At 39.1% G+C, this 19,996-nt stretch overlaps 1 protein-coding gene across 2 annotated transcripts in view; it reads right to left on the minus strand.

Moving 5' to 3' along the window:
• GNAI1 (G protein subunit alpha i1) overlaps nt 1-16,909 on the minus strand; it is a 32,964-nt gene extending 16,055 nt beyond the window's left edge. The window contains exon 1 of one of the 2 annotated variants that reach the window (XM_072329220.1): nt 16,369-16,909. In XM_072329220.1, the coding sequence (XP_072185321.1) occupies nt 16,369-16,486 (118 nt within the window). In that variant the 5' untranslated portion in view covers nt 16,487-16,909. The remainder of the gene's footprint in view (nt 1-16,368) is intronic. The other variant, XM_072329211.1, reaches the window with a different exon arrangement.
• Between the last annotated feature and the right edge of the window lie 3,087 nt (nt 16,910-19,996).

Raw genomic sequence — 19,996 nt, forward strand, 5'->3', positions numbered from 1 at the left:
AAAAAAAAAAACCCCAAAAAAAACAAAACAAAAAAAAAAAACAACAAGCAATTCACTGCAGTGTACCTAGCATTAACAAGGAGCTCCTGGAAGATGCATACACCTATTTTACCTACTTTACCAACTGCAAAATAGAAACACATCTTTTTGCTTTTGTGGATTATTTTTCTGTTCTTCTTTTTACTGAGGAGAGTGTTTTGACTTGTGTGTGTGTGTGTGTGTGTCTGTATCTGCTTTTACTTTAAGCTACGATGTCTGCAGCTTGATAATAATCCTTCAAAATATGTCAGAAAAAGACACCTTACTCACTGTCCCATATTGAAAAGAAATTGACAATTTTTGCATTCTAGAATGCAGAGCTCAGCCAAGTTTTCTTGGATGCAAAGCTGCACTGGTAAAAGAAATGTCCTTTCCTTTGCATCAGTGTTAATAAGTTCTTAACAGCAAAATGAGAGCTGTTTCAGAAAATATTAATAAGGAGCAAGCAGCATTGTGTATTTAATGTGACAGATGCATATAACACGTCAAAGATAGCCATACTACCACAACCAAACCCAAATTTAGGCAGTCTTGAATGTATATTTCTCTATCATTTAGTAAAGAATAGCACTTATTGTTTCTGGTACTACATCAGTGTGATATTTGATTGCAACTTCGCTGCTGCCAATAAATTTAATGCTTATTGGCTCAAATAGTAATATAAAAATAATTATGAATAATATAAAAATATGTTAACAGAAAGAGACAGCACAGAGTTGCTCTAACCTGAAAAGTCGCAGTGTATCAGTTCCAGATTTGAAAGAATGGCGGGGATCTTTTGACTGCTTAGTTATAAATGAGAGTAAGTTAGCTATTAAGTCATCTCCACTTCACTAGAATAAGCCTTGAATAACTGATGATTATTTTCATCTGTCGTGTCCTCTGTGATACCACAGGAGCTCCCCACTGAGAAAAACCAACTTATCTGATGAAAATCTCATTTAAAGCATAGCATTTCCTTTAAAACTTTCATTGATATAATTAAGTGTAACATCATCTAAGTCTAATATTCATATCACACCTGTTTGCCAGAAAGGTAGATCCTTATGCTTCATTTTGCAAGCCAATGAAGTATGAAAGCAAAGATGTCCAATTTATTCAGCACAACTTAAGGAGACAGAAGAACCATGTTTCCCCTACTGACTGTACTAAAATCTGAGAAGTGCCCCCCTCTCAAAGTACTTAGGCTTTATCTTCACATCTCAATACTTTGACAGCTATTGGTGGCATCCAAAGAAGTTACTTTACTTCGATCCAGCATGAGTTATGACAGCACTATGGGAATTCAGTGAACTCAGTTCAAGCACATAACTAATACTGTTACACCCTTCATGACAAAAACTGTAACTTAGTAAGAAACACTAAACTGTACTGCCTTTTTTCTTTGATGACAACTTTCAACTTTGGAAACAGAAAACTTGTTAATTCTTCATATCCAAATGTCTCAAAAGAAAATAAACAAACAAACAAAAAAATGAAAACAAAAAAACCCAAGTGCTTAACAGAACAATTGCATGAATTGTGCTTTGAAGAAACTGAGTAGCGATATCAAAGTTCAAATAAATATGAGTTAAAACAATGTTCAGTCCTGCAAGCTGCTTTCATTTACTTTTCAAATGAAGGATATCCACATTCAAAAACAATTAAAATAAGTATTTCCATAATTTGAAAAAATGTCAGCAAGAACCTTACTTTAAATTAGTCTCACGATTTACTACCCCACACACTGCCTACATAGCAAGCACTCCAGAACAGATTTCACAAGCAAATGCTGTATGAAACCAAGCACAGAAACTGCTGTTTTTAAGTTCTGATACCTTAATAGCAACATTTCTAATTTGTGAAAGACTCAATAATTGCTTACTGAATGAACTACTCATATACCAAACAAAAAGCAGTCCAAACAACTTCACAATTTCACGTACATAGTATCCCTCTTTGGAGGAAACCAACTGTTATGTACAACAATTTCTAATTGTGCAACGATATTCCTGGCAATAGTAACACAGAAATAATTGTACTCTAAATCTGGGGCAAAGAACTAGTTGAAGAGTTACATAAAAGCTGAAGCGTAGAACAGGGCTGGCTTTGAACCACCAGATCAATCTCAAAAGGAACAGAAACTACAGACAAATTAAATAGTCTTGTATGGTGCCAGAGAACAGTTCAAGTATAGACAAGAGTAATTAATATAAAACTTGCAGTGGACGCTTTTCAGACTGCAACGTAGAGGCGTACCAGATCAACTTAAAAAAAGGCAACATTTTAATTTTATGTAATAAATTATTGGATTCATCTCTTGAAAACCCTCTCCCCACAACTCTCCAACCCTGCCTCCTGTCAGATGTTAGCATTTTCTGGTTGGAGGACAAGACGAATGGTGCCTGGCCTTCAGCTATCACTGACATCAGGCAGCACAAGCGAAGTGCTGTTTCTGCCATGGGGCCAGTAAACTCTTACAAGTGGGGCGGGGCTCATAAAACAGCTTGCAAATACAATCTCTTACATTTATCACCTCATGACACTTTACCAGAAATGAAACTTATTTTAGCTATTATTCAAGTTATTAATCACTATTACCACACTCACAAACACATCCATAGCAGTACAAAAAATCCATAGTGATTTTTTTTTTTGCTACCCATCCAGGTTGACTACCAAATGGAATATCCTTCAGCACCAGGCTCTCCACAGGAATATTCGCCCCTACAAAGTTTTCTTTCTTTTTTGTCTAGTGCTCTCTTTTCCAAATCTCATGACAGTTATGCTTCTTATCTACTACCATCTTGCTTTTCTCTAATGGCAGCTACTACTGCTGACATTTTCTGTTCCTTTTCCCCCATTCTGTTTCAGTATAGTCAAGCAGAAGTTTCCTCTTACAAGAATAGTCGTTATAGATTTAGTGATATTAGTTTTGGAATTTCTGCAACTATCTGAATCTGAGTATGTCAGAAAATTCTGAATGACTTGAGAAAGAAGCTGTGGTTAGTACTGTCTGGAAAGAAACATTTCAGTAACTTCAATATGCAGTAATGGAGTGTAAATCCCAGATTACATCATTCGCTGAAACCACAAGAGTGACAGATTCTAAAATTATGACACTGACTCAGATGAAAGAACTGAGATAATTCTCAAAGTTTCAGCAGCCACATGCTGGTTTATTTCTAGAGCAAAACCACTAAGCGAACCTATAATTCACCATCTCTGTTAAGAACTAATTATAAGCAACTATTTTTTCCCCAAGCCTTCAGTATCACTTTTATCGGATCTTTGAAATCAATGATACACGACTAAACACTATTTTTAAAAACTATTATTATAAAATGTTCTTAAACAAGCAAACACAGAGTAGCTCAAGTTAATGTCCTGAGTGCTTACACAGGTCTATACAACCAAAGACTATGAACTTAAAGTTAAGTTCCTGATGTAGGCTATCACTTATGTAAAAATAGAAAGTGGTTAATAAAACCATATTAAGTAGCTTAGTACTGAAGTAGCAAAGAATGTGTATTTTTATATTCACTATAACCTATGGAACTCTCTAAAGAATGCTGTTTGCAGTAAATGTGCACAAGACATTCTACTGTGCAGATTTTAAGGTAACCTCCCATTCATGTTCCCATTTATCTTTAGAAGTACAAATTGAGTGTCCAATTATTTCAAATTCTCTAATAGTGTTTAATATCTTATTATGACAAGGATGTTAAGAAACCTCCTAAGAATTTGATGGATATGGTAAGAAGGGTAATCTAGTAGGCAACTTTAGTTACGCGTGAAGCTTTTGAAGATCAAGTACACCTGGCACTTCAAAGCTATTCTTATGTCCACATTCCTCAATTGTTTTAATCACTGGCTGTACAGCTGCTGTCATCCAGTAGTATTATAAAGGAAATACAGTACCTTCGAACTGAAGCTACTTTTAGGGGAGATTTCTGCTAAGAGCATACAAGAGATCTCTTGAAAGAAAGTAGAATCACTACATTACAAGACGAGGGGCAGTGTTATCATACTTTCAATTCTGGAGCATTTTCTTCAGTTAATACATATGCAAGGCTTCACACAAATAAGTACAAGGTGCCCAACACACAATACCTCAACTCAAAACTTTGAAATAAATCTTAATCATGTCAGAAATGGACATGTGCTTAGAGATGAAAATCACAGCTGTTAAAAAATAGCATGCATGATTACTAAATGTCATAGCACCAACAGCTCCAATTTCTTCTAACATAAGAATGCCAACAGCATCTCGGTAAGTTTATCAGTTGATTACTTAAATGAATCAAAGGTCAGCCTCTATAAGTTTTGGGAATCCCGCAAAAATTTCAAGTCCAGAAATCTGTTGGTGTTTCTAACAGAACAGCAAATAACTGATCTACTCCTCAAAACTAAAGACTTGAATTTGTTAGCTAAGAAGCATAAGTAAAAGTAGTTATCCTCTTCTAAGATAATTATTTATGTAGAATGCTCAGAAACAATAATCACTATATAATTTGAAGTCATACTATGAAAGGATATGTTTAAAGACCTCCTAGAGCACAAGTTTGAGAGGACGTTACATAAAAGCACAATGATAAATGCTATACAGTCCACCAGAAAGAATCACCTCCTTTGGTCTTACAACATTTACCAAGACAGCTACAGCCAATCTGCCAACAGTATACAGCATACCTAATGTGTATGATTAAATATCCAGAACTTCAAATTGTCCTTTTTCTCTTGACATTGTGGTGGCCTTCATGGCCTTTTACTGTTCTCTGAATAATAGATGTGTTGTGAGAAGATGGTAGGTTCAGTGAACAAGATAGCAGAGACATAAGCAGGCCATCAATAATCATAATGAAAGAAACTTTACAAAAAAATCATAGCTGCAGTAGAGGCACACATTACCCACTTCATTCTGATAAAGACATAGAACAAAATAACTTAAAATTCACAGCATATTTTCACTTCATGCTCCTCACAATTCAGAACAGTACTATTCTTTCATCTATCAAAAGTAGTTACTATGTAACTAAAGAGTTGGGAAAAATCAGAAAGCAAGGTTGGATGCATTACTCCCAAAACAGAATGAGGTCTCATGTTAATCTTAACTGTTTTTTTTTGTTGTTGTTGTTGTTTAGGTTTTTAAAGCTCTACTTATCACATAACATCAAGGTATCATTCGCAAGTAAGATAAATGGGTATCATCAAAGGTTATACAAGGACAAATGCAGTTATACTAAAGTTAGTCCATATTGTAAAAGTGACGCAATAAACCTCAGTTCACACAAATTTAGCCTTCACCCATGTCTATCATGTATAATGTTTCTCATCCTGTACAGCTTGAGGACTGAGTTCCAGAAAAATAAGAATAAGCACATGGGCAGTTAAAATAAATACACTTTTAAAAAGGTCTCGACTTCTATCAAAAAGGTGTGAAGATTTACAAGCTGACACAGACTGGAATGCTGAACAAAAAGGGTCCTGTTACCAAAACTGTTCTTTTTCAAAAAGAAATCTTTTCAGAATTCTTTATTTTTATTTTAATTCAAAGTAGAAAACTTGTGTGCATATTCAATCACACTCTGTTGGACACGTGTGTTTTTCCCACGAAGCTTCCTATGAGTAGACACAATTATTTGTTCTTAACAGTACTGAACCCAAAATTGTTTTGTTCTGTGTTTTTTTTTTTTTAATAGACTTTGAAATAAATAACTGATCTCAAAGTGTTAAAGCTTTGAGGTTTACTATACTTCAATCCATTCAAACAGGCAGTCACACCCAACAAGACCAGAAGTGAGGAGGAATAAGACAGATACATACACAGCAGTTTGATAGCCTCAAACAAGTATGTTGTCATGGTTTGATCTGACTCCAAAAGGCAATGTGCTCCAGAACAGCAGGCATAAAATAATCTAAATAGCCTCTCATGTAGGCATTAAATGACAACCTTTGCTAGCAAACACTGAGGCACTAAAGCATATTAGAAGGAATCCCTATCAATGTCATTAAGAGCTTTAGAAGGTATATAATGGTTTACGGGATTTGTTGAGGATTAGTAACTGAAGCAGCATACAGCTGATAAATCCATTTTCAAAATGCTTCAAGAAATATTTAAAGCATCAAGAATACAGGCAGCACTTAAATGAGACCGGGCAGCTTATTTTCAGTCCCTCCTGTACCACACATCATGGTAGATTTGGAAATCAATGAGAATTCAAAATGATATTTAACTGAACAAAACCTACAATAATTGAGACAACTGTCTTGTTTATTCTCAGTTCTGTTACTGCAAGTCATTTACCTTCAACCAAAGCAAATTTTAAAACTTCATTCTAATACTCCACTCACACTGTTCCCATATCACAGTACTGCTAACCGAGATGAAAATCTCTACTATTCTAGTGTTTGGACACTGAGCTGGTCAATATCTTTTTCCCACTACCATATGGCATCCTTCACAAAGCACAGGATAGAAAAGGATTTTTCCTGTTTGAGAGTGTAAACTATACGTTAAAGTGCATTCAAAAGAATAAGGAAACAGGTTTGACTTTCCTTGTACTTGGAATGAAACCAAAGCTTATACCTCCTTTTTCCATTTGAGTGAACTTATCAGTACACTTCTTGAAAAGTATCTCCTATAATAGCAATATTTTAAAATTATAATGGGTTTTGAATAAGTTTAACAAGTCTACCAACTGGATTTCGTAGGCAAACAACTTCACGTTATTGCTACTCCAATCCTACAGCATAAATTGTAACAGAGAATGCAGAAACTGAAAAAATCTCACTCTGCACTTAACTTCCATCTGCTGCTGCTCACTTCTAGTACCCCATGTGCATCAGGCACACATCTCTGCTGCTCACTATGCACTCATTCAGGTGCTGACCAGACCATTAAAACCATTTACAACAGACCACTCGAGCAGCAAAACAGAATAGCTAATTTGACTATTAAACCAGCACAAAACTGACTTAAACATTTTAAAGTACCAGGGAGAGGGCAAAACCATTCAGCCAGATGTAGCAACAGCTCTTTCCTTTTAGCAACACAAGAGTTCCCACACTGGAGTAACTATTTCTGTCATTACACTATTAAACAAAGGAGACTACTTATTTCTAGCATTCCAGCATGGATTTACAAAGCAGGCAAGATTCTCCACTTTTCCAAGTTTCCTTGGAAAATGTTTCCTTGCCATTGTAATACAAAACTCATGTTATGAGCCAAACACATGACATCAGCTTCAATCTTGTAAGAAAAAATGACAGAGATGAGAGAAATCATTTTTAAAACTTTGTGAAAGAAGTGATATAGACGGCCATTTGATTCCAAGCTGTGCATCCAATCAGTATTTTCTGTTCAAAAAATGAAATTCACAGAACAGCAGAATCATTTGGATTGGAAAGGACCTTAAAGATCACCTCATTCCAACCCTCCTGTTGTGGACAGTGTTGCCACTCTACTCTACTAGAGCAGGTGGCCCAGGGCTCCATCCAACCTGGCCTTGAATGTCTCCAGGAATGGAACATGCACAACTTCACTGGACAAGCTCTTCTAGAGCCTCATCACCCACTGAGTAAAAAGCTTCCACCTCACATCTAATCCAAATCTTCCCTTTTAATTTAAAACCATTCCTCCTTATCCTATTACTATTTGCATATGTAAAATGTCAGTCCCAATTTTGTTTATAAGCTCCCTTTCAGTACTGGAAGGCCACAATGACATCTAGCACCAGGAACCTTCTCTTTTCCAGATTGAACAAGCCCAATTCCCCTCAGCCTTCCTTCACGGAAGGTCCGTAAATCCTCTGCAGCAAGGTGGGCTGAGATTTTCATGTTGGCTCATCCTTCCCCATGTTACAACTTGAATTGACGCTACACAGTATATTGATTTCTTCTTTAAAAGCAATCAGTTCAGAGCAATGATTGTAGAAACTTCCTGTCCAATTTGGTTGCCTAGATACAGTTACATTTCACTGAAGATGTAATCAGGTACCTCCGCTAAGTGTATTACACATTTCAAATGCACTAATACATTTCTACGAAGCCTGTAAGAAAAAGTAATGACATACAGTTTATTCCATAAACTGCAGCACTATATACTCAAACACTCATTCCTTTAAATAAAATATATGCATGAGAAGTACTAATTCCATTATCAATTTATATAGGTACACATAATATTGCAGATTACATACTCTCAATAAAAATATATAGCTTATATAAAGGGACAGATGCATATATCAGCATCTCTACTTATTTATCAAGTTAACGCTTAAACAGACAAGAAATTGCATTACCTGAAGGTCTACTAACCCTTCAATCACTAAAGCCAGGAAAAGGAAAGCAATTCATGCACATTAATAAATGTTTACATTAAACCTATGTTAACAAGTCAGTTTTCACAAAGAAACTGTTTTCATACAATTGTAATGCAAAGTACCCTGACAATTGAGATCCTGAAAGACTGACACTGAGATAAAGTGCTTATAGATTACACAGAAATGTTATTTTAGAGGAAAAGCCCGGTCATAACTAAACCTATCCTTTGTTTTGTTTTTTTTTTTTCCCCCAAAGTGTAAAGGGCAGGCATTCAAAAACCAAAATAAACTGACATGTCAAAAATTGACCTCAACTTACAGTACTTCCAGATCACAGACTGGTGATGTTGGCAGGGACCTGTAGAGGCTCTCCACTCAAACAGGGATACCCAGAGGAGGGTGCCCAGGATCACATGCAGGCAGCTTCTGAAAATCTCCAGGGAAGAGACTCCACAGCCTCTCTGGGTAACTTGCTCCAGTACTAAGAGGCTGAGAAAGCTGGGAGTGTTCAGTCTGGAGGGGGTTTGGGGGATCATATCAATGTCTTTAAATACCTGAAGGCAAGGGACAAAAAGGATGGAGCCACGCATTTTCTCAGTGGTCCCCTGTGGTTGAACAAGAAGTAATGGCACAAATGGGAACACAAGAGATTCTACTTGAATCTCACAAAAACACTTCTTTACTGTGTGGGTGGCCAAGTAATGGCACAGGTCATCCAGACAGAATATGGAGTTTCCTCCTAGGAGATCTTCATAAGCCACTTGGATGTAGTCCTGGACACTCTGATCTGGCTGCCTCTGCCTGAGTAGGTAGGGTTTGGACCAAATGTAGCTGGAGTCCCTGCCAACCTCAGCTATTCTGTGATATTACGAGTCTTTTATTGCAAAAGCATCTATTCCTAGTACACACAGCTGTCTCAGTAAAAAGCGCATGCTATTGTGTCTTATTTTTCTAAAAGATTTCAGCATCTTAATATCCTTTGGCTCAGAAATGTCACCAAGTTAAGCCACTTCCAAAACTGCATTTTTCCAAGCAGCAGACTCAAAACTTCTTGCTCTCACATGTTTAAAGGCCCATATTCTCCAAGAGCTCATAAGATCCCTTACCAGTTAAGTATTTCTTCCCGGATAAAGAATCTCTCAGGTGAAGCCAACCAATTTCCATTTACAAAATAACAAAACAGTAATTTACACAAAGCCTGAGACAACACTAGGACACTGAACAAACAAGGGCAATAAATAGAACAGCTGAGCTCAGTAAAGCTGGTCAATGACTAAGAGTCAAGCTCAGAATAGCAAGTTTTCCATCAATACAGGCTTTCCTATAAACATTTTGGAAAAAGCCTTCTAATAGCTAATTATCAGCTCAGTTCAGATCTTTATTGCAGCGTTTCCATGGCAGAAAAATGTTCACACTTAACAGAACATTTCTAATCTTTCTTCTCTACTTTCAGTTTTCTACCTTGACATTTGCCAGACAGCACATTACAGGAAACACTGCAAATATCTATCAAACTCAGCAGCAAAACTAACTTCAGAATTTCATGACCTCTATAACAGATTGATGGGTTGGTTTCAAAATATTTAGCCGGATTTTAGGATGTGCCCACTACTCAAACCTTCCTTCTTAGAATACCAAGACAATTAAAGAGGAAAATACAGCAACAATAGTACAAGCTACTTCAGAAATGATTATATAGATAAATCAGCATGGTTAACTTTATAGCACAAAGCCTGAGTTCAAGTTATGCCAACACAAGTAGGCAAGGAGCTGTACTGTAAACTATAGTCTGAAATTAATGAAGAATAACTCTTCACACAAGTGGGGTTAGCTTCAAAACAAGATCATTGCAGTAACATAATTTGTAGAACTGTAGCAAGCTATCACATTAGCACAATGATGATACAATAAACTGATGCTGGAAATGAACTGCTTACTAAGAAGTACTTTACTGGGTTGTTTTTTTTTTGTCACTGATTCAGGAGGGGAGAAAAAAATTGGATAGCATTAGAAGACAACCTGAGTAAATCTCTCTTTTAAAGACAAGCATTTGAAATCTCTATTGCATAACTCTTAAAGTCCAGAAACTTCTTTAATGACTGATATGAAAGCAAAAAGATATATATTCATAACTACATTACTTTTAAACAAGAGAGGGGGAAAAACAAGGACAGTTAGCATTGGTTTTTTTGTCCCATCTTAAAGCACGTGTACTAAAGCAAACTGTTCATAAGAATGCTGAAGAAAACCACGATACAATCCTAAACAGTGATTTCATAAAGAAAGTAGCATTTTTTTAATAAAAAAATGTAGCAGAAAGTCTGGGGGAAAAAAAGGACAAAGAAAAAGATGTGAAGTGGGCACACCCTGATAGCTTAACTTCAGTACCTGGAAAATTTACAGAGAAGATTGCCTTAGTGGAGCACTTAAACAACAAAGCAACTATCAGGCACCATCAACATAATTTCATGATCAAAAAGTCCATCCAGTCTGACTAATCTGATGTTCATCTATAGTAGTCATTCACTTAGGGGATGAAGAGAAAGCAGTGGATGCAATTTTTATGGATTTCTGCAAGGCCTTTGATACCATCCCCCACAGTACTCCTCTGGATAAACTGTCCAGCTGTGAGATGAACAGGTTCACACTATGTTGGGTGATGAACTGACTGAACAGAAGCTCAAAGGATTGTAGTGAATGGGGCTACACCTGACTGGAAGCCAGCCACTAGTGGTGCTCCCCAGGGCTCAATCCTAGGACCAGCCCTATTCATCTTTAATCAGTGAAGTGGATGCAGGATTCGAATTTATCCTTAGCAAATCTGCTGATGATACTCGGAAGAATCTACACAGGCTGGAGTATTGGGCAATTAGCAATAGCATAAAGTCCGATAAAGACAAATGCTGGGTGCTGTGCCTGGGACAGAGCAATGCTAGACACAGGCACAGACTGGGAGACAAAAGGCTGAGAGTAGCTCAGCAGAAAGAGATTTGGGAGCATTGGTGACAGTAGCTCTCTATGAGCCAACAGCATGTTCATTAGTCAAAACGGTAACCAACATTTTGGGGTGCATTAAACACAGCCTACTCAGCCAGTGCAAAGAGGTAACTCCCACTACATTTAGCACTACTGTGAGTTCACCTCAAAAACTGTGTGCCTATAAGGGCTCCATAATATAAAAAGGATGTTAAATTCATCAAATGTGTCTGGAGCAGGAGGCAACAAAGCTGGTTAAATGGGGTAGAAGGCATAATCCATGAGGATAGGCTGAGGATGCTTGGGTTGCCTAGTTTGGAGAAAAGGAGAAGCAGCAATGTTATCATTCTGTGCAACTGGCTTCTATTTTTCTCCTCAGCAATTCTTTTCTCCCCAGTAAACACACAGAAACTGCACAAAGTTGCACACAGTGAGATTCAGACTGGATAAGAAGAAAGAAGACTTTACTGTGACAGTAGTCAAATACCAGAACAGGCTTCCTAGCAAGGTGGTTGTTGTCTCAGACCCAACAGTGTTCAGGAAGCATTTGGATAATGCCCTTCAATACATCTTTTAACTTGTGGTTGGCGTTGAAGTAGTCAAGTAATTGGATCCCCATAGGTCACTTCCAAATGGAATATTCTATTCTAAACCAAAAGTAACATTAAGCACTTCTCTCAGTTATCCTGTAACAAAGCCTTAAATAAGATATGAACTTCAATTTCTACAGACAGTTGTCACCGAAGGTTAGGCAGGAGATGTTTTGGACCATGACAAGAGAGGTAGGCATAATTTACCTTTTATTTGTAAGAATTCCTGAATGGTGCAATACATGTTTTGAGAAAATGGCTTTTTCAGGCAGGTCTGGAGGAAAGGGTGTATTGCCAAGGACTGCAAAGATGATGCTGCAGGAAAGATGAGTATGCAGTGGGAGTCAATTGAGCAGAAATATGAAGGTATGGAACAAAAGAACAGCAGCTAGAAAAAAAGCTTAAGAAGGGAAAATTTAGAACTGCATGTAATTTTAGTTAGTGCCTTCAGCAGCAGGGAGAACTGCGATGAAAAAAAAAAAAAAAGTACACTACCTTAAACTGAAAAATAGGCTCCTTAAGAACATGGCAACAGTGCTTGAGTATGAACCATAAGAATCTGTTAAGGAATGTAGAAGCTCTGCTGGTCATGACTACGAAGTCCCTGTTGAACTTAAACCAGGAAGCATGACTGTCCAAAAAGAAGACAGTTTCATTTGTCAAACGTGATCAGTGGCCTCACAGACCCTAGAATCCACTCCTAAAGAATAGTCCTACTGTTTTCTCCTGTGATACTGAGAACACCAGCACTTAATTTATTGTATTAGATGAAAAATGTGATAAGCCACAAGACAAATGTGTTAATCCTGTAAACTCATGCTGCCAGTTTGAATGTATTCATAAAACTCAACAAGTTAACCTCATACCAGAAGGCTTTCTACTAAATGAGGTACTGTCTGTTCTCCTGCTGTTGGCATGAACTCAGTCTTGTGTGCTTTGGCTAAGTCAGCTGAAATGTACTTGCAAATCCACACCTGATCTGGATCACATGTATATTAATGCAGCATGCAGACCAGTCACAAAGAGCCACCACCTCCTGAAATGAGTAGAATTACACTCATTCTGCAAGTATCACAGTATTTTCTTTGTACCCTCCCCTTACTCCAAGCACAGAAAGTTTAAAAACAAAAATAAAAACGAAGAACCACGGAAGAGAAGAAATTGTTTTGTTGGTTCTTGGAAGGCAGTCAGGATAGAAGATACACACAGTCTTTCAGAAATATAGTTTACTCCATAGATGTATGAGCCTATCTTTGAGAAAGAACAATGGTAAAACAAAACATTACCTCAAGTAATCATGAAAAACGGGTTTAGGAACTACCAATGATACAAACGTTAAAGGCTTAAGGAAAAATACTTGGAACATTAAATTTTCCAGCACTGGATGTCACACTGGACTGCACTTAGATTTCACAGAAACTCAAAAGAAAACCCTTCATCACAGACAGGAAACATATGGATAAAAGCCATTTAAGTGAAAAAGGCTTATTTAATAATTTAGGATTAAAAACAAACAAACAACACCAAGCTCCATATACAAACATTTTCCAGCTGGCTCATAAACTATGTGCTGAAGTTCAGCTTATTTCTAATAACAAAGACTGTTTTCAGATTTTCCAGAAAAGGTTCTCCTGCTGTTTACATGTAACATTAAAATGAATTACAAGGTTAAAATATTTTACACAGATATTGGTCCAAATCCAATATTCTTATTCCAAGAACAGAAGCATGATCTACAGTCAAATCTGTACAAAACACAGAACCAACTTATAGATGGTATGTTTCTAACAAGTTAGGTAACTCAAAGTAACAGTGTTTTGAACAGCTTGAATCTGACGGCTTCTTCCTAGATACAGAACAACACAATATGAATCTACCATAGGTCAGTGATATTATTCACAAAGTCATGGTTTACACACAGCAGTATCACATCTCTCTCAAATCAATGATATTTCCTGGTTCAGAATGCTTTAGAAAAGCTTTTTAATTTAATTCCATTGTAAGCCAGAAACAGACTAATTTTATAAACATACCCTTCAGTTGAACACACTAACTCAAGTTTCACTAGGATTCTCTAATCACCATATAAAAATAGTTTTTACAGATCCTGAAGTATAGCTGTGTTACTGAGTAGTAAGCATAGAGCTATACTCTTCTTCTCCATAAGCAAGGTATTTCAGATGCCTTTCACACAGCATATCTTCCTGTCAGCAGACCACAACTTCTCCTTTTCCTTTTATTTCAGTAACTTTTAAGTAGAACAAGCCCATAAATAGATGCAGGAATACAACTGAGTTGATGATAAACTACGACATATGGGCAGAAAAAGCAATTGGGAAAATGAGTGGTGAGAAGAAAATGACTCTAGTGGAAGTAACTTAAAATAGTTTTGCCATCAGATAAAGCATTCACACAACATTTAGGACAGCTAACACAGGAAATTGAACAGAAAAGCTTCCATTAGGATCTGAAATGTATAAATGTATCCATGGATGTATACACAAAGCCTTACTCTGAGCTCTGGCCTTAAAAGTTCCTGATCTGTTCATTTTCACTTTTTAACAGTTGAAGGGAAAACACTACGCTGAGTTGTAATGTGAGAAAATGCATGTATTTGAGCATTAGCCTCATATCCTAAGATTTCAGGAGACTGCAGCAGAAAACAATTCATACAAAAGCTTATCTGTATCAAGAAGAATTTATATAAAAAGCTACTATCATATGAATTCATACCCAAGAATGTTAAGCTACTGAAAACAGCTCATTCTCAAGTTTAATGCAACTTTTATAGAAGACTTTATCCATACCCACAGAAAAGCATAACTACTACCTATGTGTATTTAAAGCTCGGTAGAGAACAGCAAAACTCTAAAAAACGATTTCTAATGCCTTGTCAGAGCACACACAGAGCAGTACTCTGTGACTCTTGAAAAAGGACATTTTCTGCAGTGCATTACTATTGATCAGAAGATAACCTTTCCACATAACAGACTCCAGGCTTACAAATTTGTACAGGACTAAGCACACTATCAACCAACAGCCTAACAGCCTTTCCTTTCTGGAAAGCAAACTGAGGAGAAAAGCTTTTTTCCCCTCATATGCAGAACTTTAAATCTATACATACGTTTTCAGAAGTCTGCTTTATGTATACTAGGCTTGTTTTGTTTCTTCACAGACACACAGAATGAAGTGGTTCAGTCCCCTGTACCTGTCTGGAGCTATTTTACAAGTATGGAACAGAGAGAAGTTACCTAAGAGTTCTACTACAGCAAAGCAAGATTTGTACGAAATAGAATGCTGAAGGAAGCACTCCATGAAAACAAATATATGAAGAAGAAAAAATTGGGTAGTATTTTAAAAACGGAAACCTTGCTTGGAACTGTAGCTTCAGGAAAAGCAGCACAAGGAAAACTGAAACTCCACGTTTATTTATTTATTTATTTTTTTAAATATGGGTTAAAAGGATCCAGTGCAGTTGAGCTATAAAGCATAGCACAAAACTCCCCGTAACATCAATACATCATATGTCTTGCAGGATTCAGCTGTCCACAACACGTACAATAGTTTTAGAGCTGCACAAAGGCATTTCTAATTAAATATTGCTTCCTCTTTCATAGTAATTTTTAGCGGAAATTTTACTTCATCTATCTTTATACACAAACATCACTTAAAATACGCAAAGCTGCTAGCTCCAAGAACTTGGGAACAAAATCAAGAAGCCTTGGTAGCACAGAACCACAGAATGGCTCGGGTTAGAAGGGATCTCGAAGGCCATCCAGTGCCAACGCCCTGCCTTGTGCAGGATTGATGCTCACCAGATCGGGACCCAGGGCCCCATCCTATCCCACCCCGAGCACATCCTGAGGAGGTTTGGCATCCATTGCTTCTCTGTGCAGCTCCTCATCACCCTATTCCAGTGATCCGCAGTATCACACACTTTATAACCCCATCAAGGTTTGACCTTATGTTGTAAAAGTTCGGCAACAGAACCAACTTCCAAAAGAAAACGAAGAGAGAAGTCAGACGGCGCCTCGCGTTGCTTTGATGTTTTTCCCACTTCACTCTTACAGCAACAGTTCAGAAGGGGATGTTCCATACGAAACAAACATCCCCCAACCTGAAATCCCCTTAAGCCCTTCCTCGGAACCGAGCTACCCAGAACCCACATCAAAAGTTCAAGATCTCACGTCCTCCCCGCGGGTGTCGGGCCTTATCTAAACAAAGCCCCAACCGCTCGGAACCGCTCCCCGGCCCGGCCTGCAGCCCCGCCGCGCCCACCTGCGCTCCCCCTCCCTCCGCCCCCAACGCTTCCGAGGATCCACGAGCGGCCTTTCCGCGCCGCACGCAGCCCTCCGCCCCGCCGGTCCCGGGGGAGCGATGCTGGGGGACCTCCGCGGACCCCCGCCCCCGGTCCGGCCCTCACAGTTCCGCAGTTCGGCCCGGCCGGAGACCACCCTTACCGAGCAGGAGCAGCTTCACTTCCCTGGCCGCTTTCTCGCCGTCTTCCCGCAGGTTCCTGTCGATCATCTTGCTCCTCTCCACCGCCGCCTTATCCTCGGCGCTCAGCGTGCAGCCCATCTCGGCGGGGGCTGCGTACCTCGCCGCGGGGAGAAGCGGGGAGCAGAGGGCTCCGGAGAGGCGCAGAGAAGAGGGGGGAGCAGAGCCCGCCCGCTTTCTTTCTCCCTCCTTCCCCACCTGAAGCGCAGCGGCGGCGCAGGCAACGCACACCACGTTTACCTCACACGCAAGTAAGGGGAGAGCAGAGCAAAAAAACAAAACAAAACAAAAAAACCCACAAATTTGTACAAAAAAAAAAAAAAACAAACACCACAACAAAACAGGAGGTTTCCTTCGATCTATCCCCGGGGACGCGCTGCCGGCGGAAGCCTGCACTCCGCGCTCCCCCTTCCTCGAGACTGCTTAACACCACCCCCCGCCGCTCCGGTGCTCGCGGCGGCGCGCACAGCCCACAGCGCCGTGGGAGGGAGAGAAAGGGGGCGTGCGCGTGCACGCGAGGGAGGGCGGGGCGGGCGCGAGTGCGCCTGCGTACTGCATCGAGCGGCCGGAGGGAGGGAAGGGAACGCGAACCTCAGGCTGCCCTGCGTGTGCGTGACGTCAGCGCACAGCTCCGCACACCTGGCGGGGGGTGAGGGAGGATGTCGCTGAGGGCTCGAATTTAAATAGCTCTGCGCGGGAGGTTCCATTGCGTTGAGGAGGGATCGCCCAGGGGAGGCTGTGCTAATGCCTATAGGGTCTGCTCCGGAGACTGAGAGTCGCTTGTGGTGGGGTGTCCGACTTCCTTAAGCATAGCCTCGGTAGCCCGTGGCTGCTAACGTCTTCACCCGCCGTTTGTCGCCTCCTGCTGCCTCACTGCTGACAGCCATCCGAGCTCCCCTCCTCCATGCGGCGGCGGAGCCCTTGGGAGCGGCTGATGTGATGTGATGTGATGTGGGGGGGTTGCTCGGCTTTGTGTGCAGAGGTGACCCCTGCGACTCCTCCTTGTCGCCCCGCTGCAAAACGTCACCATGTAAACCCAGTACAGTACCACAGAACCTGTATGAGGCAAAACTTTCTGAATTGTAACTTTCTGTATTGTAAGTTTCAGTCAGATGACATGTGCGAGCACAAGACAAGCATGTTAAAAATTTAGGTTTGTCTCCTGTAGTGAGCCTTGAAGGTTACTTCTTTTTCTCACAGAATGGGCTCTAAAGGTAGAGAATTTGACAGCACAGGTGATGTTTTATGACAGAATAGATGCCATACAGGGAAACTAGAACAGGCTTGAAAAGTAGGGCCACAGGATTCTCTCCTTTGAAGAGCAGTTGAGGGAGCAGGGCTTGTTCAGACTAGAAAAGGCAAGGCTCTGGGGAGACCTAAGTGTGGTATTCCAATACTGGATGGGAGCTTATCAGCAGGGACAAAAATATTATTATCTTTTTTTACTCAGTTTAATTGTAATAAAACAAGAGGGAATGGCTTTAATCTGAAAGAGAGGCATTTAGGTTAGATGTTAGGAAGAAATTACTTACTTAGAGGGTGGTGAGGCTACTAATCAGTTTTCAGGTAGTTTCCTGATTTAGGAATAAGGGATGAAGAATGATTTCTGAAGTAAACAGCACGTGGTTTGGATAGTGGCAAGTGAAAGTGTACAGATTAAGGAATAAGAAAACAGTAAACAGAGATTTCAGTAAATGGAAATGTGTAACAGTGGAAGAGTTAGGTGTTATGTGGATTGATATACAAGTGGGGTATCCCAATTTTGTATGGGTTTTGTTTCATTTAATTATGTATCCACTGCACATATTTTTGTACTTTGGACTGTGAGTGCCTGTCGCAAATCTGTTTATGCCCTTCTTGACTATTTAATGCTGTCATTACACCCATACTCATACAGAATGAAGTAGGCCCAGGTTTTTCTCTGCAGACAGTTTTTGTGGGTTCTTAATTTCAGAGAAGCAGAAGAAATACTCATTGTGGGTTACATATGCTTCAACAGTACCATTTGTTTGTTTAAAACCATTTGGCATGGTTTTAAAGTGAGACAAGTGAGAATTAGGTTAGATATTAGGAGGAAGTTTTTCACACAGAGGGTGGTGACGCACTGGAATAGGTTGCCCAAGGAGGTTGTGGATGCCCCATCCCTGGAGGCATTCAAGGCCAGGCTGGATGGGCTCTGTGACACCGCACATAGCAGGGGGGTTGAAACTAGATGTGGTCCTTTTCAACCCAGGCCATTCTATGATTCCATGAAAAAAAAGTTTGTCCATGCAGTACTTTCCACAAATAACACCTTACATAATTCTAAATTGTAGAACAGCGAAGGTCTGAATCTACACTTGGAGCCAGCAGAGATCTTTATGCAGTGGCAGAAGTTCACTTCTGGTGTACTGAAGTATTTTCTATTAATCTGAACTATTCTACTGAAGTGTAAAAAAAAAATAAAAATAAAAATAAAATAAAAAAACCCCTATAATTAAATATTTAAATATTGTCTGTATTTGAGCAATTCACCATCTATCAGTTTTATTCCAAAATGTCATGTGACGGAGCACTGGAACAGGCTGCCCAGGGGGGTTGTGGAGTCTCCTTCTCTGGAGATATTCAAGACCCACCTGGACACCTACCTGTGTGACCTGGTGTAGGGAACCTGCTTTGGCAGGGGGGTTGGGCTTGATGATCTCTAGAGGTCCCTTCCAAACCCTACGATTCTGTGAAAATGAAATATTACTGAAATCCATTGTAAGGTATCCTTCTTCCATGCTACTATTTCACTTTTAAAGTATGTATATTAAAGTTTTGTTTTTAGGCAGTTTCTTGACTTTTTTTTTTTACAGTTCTACTACACCCCCTTCTATTTCCCCAGGGGCATCCTCTTTGGTGCTGTGATGCCATGTGGCTGTAAATTGTTATCAGTGGTAGGAAATTACATTGCACTATTTGAAAGTTAGAAAGATGAGTAAACTGTAAAGTAGACATGAAAGGTAAGATGCACATACAAAACTATATCTGATAGTGGAGACTTTAAGTATTAATGAGCAATGATAATGTTGTCCCTGCTCAGCAGTGTTAACTAGTGACAGGACAGTCTTCAAATGCAATAAATGTGAATGACCTTACTAAGATTTTGGACGCTTTATTCAAAATGAATTTTTTTTTGTGGGGGAACAGAGATGAAAATTGTTTAAATTTTGTAAAGCCATGAATGAAAAATACTGAATTGATTAAGTTGCAATTTGTCAGCGTACTAATACAGAAGCTGCTTGTTAATATGGAGGCAATGGATGCAAAGTAATTTTTTTAATATATAATATGTTTTAAAATATGTTAGAGACAAGAGAAAATGTTTAGTAAGGTGAATTTCTTTTTGTTCCATCTGCATAGTCTTGAAAAATTACCATTTGCTTTAATTCTCAATATTTCTGGCAAAAGAAACTGCATAAGCTACTGTTCATTCAAACAATGAGCTGCAAGTTAACTAATCATGATAAGGAATTCATAGTACAAACAAATAAAAGAACTCACTGAACAATTGAGTCGTACTGATAAATACTATATTAGCTTGTAAAAGAGTGACACACACACACAAAG

This window comes from Excalfactoria chinensis, chromosome 1 (assembly GCF_039878825.1).
Source record: "Excalfactoria chinensis isolate bCotChi1 chromosome 1, bCotChi1.hap2, whole genome shotgun sequence".
Lineage (NCBI taxonomy): Eukaryota > Metazoa > Chordata > Aves > Galliformes > Phasianidae > Excalfactoria > Excalfactoria chinensis.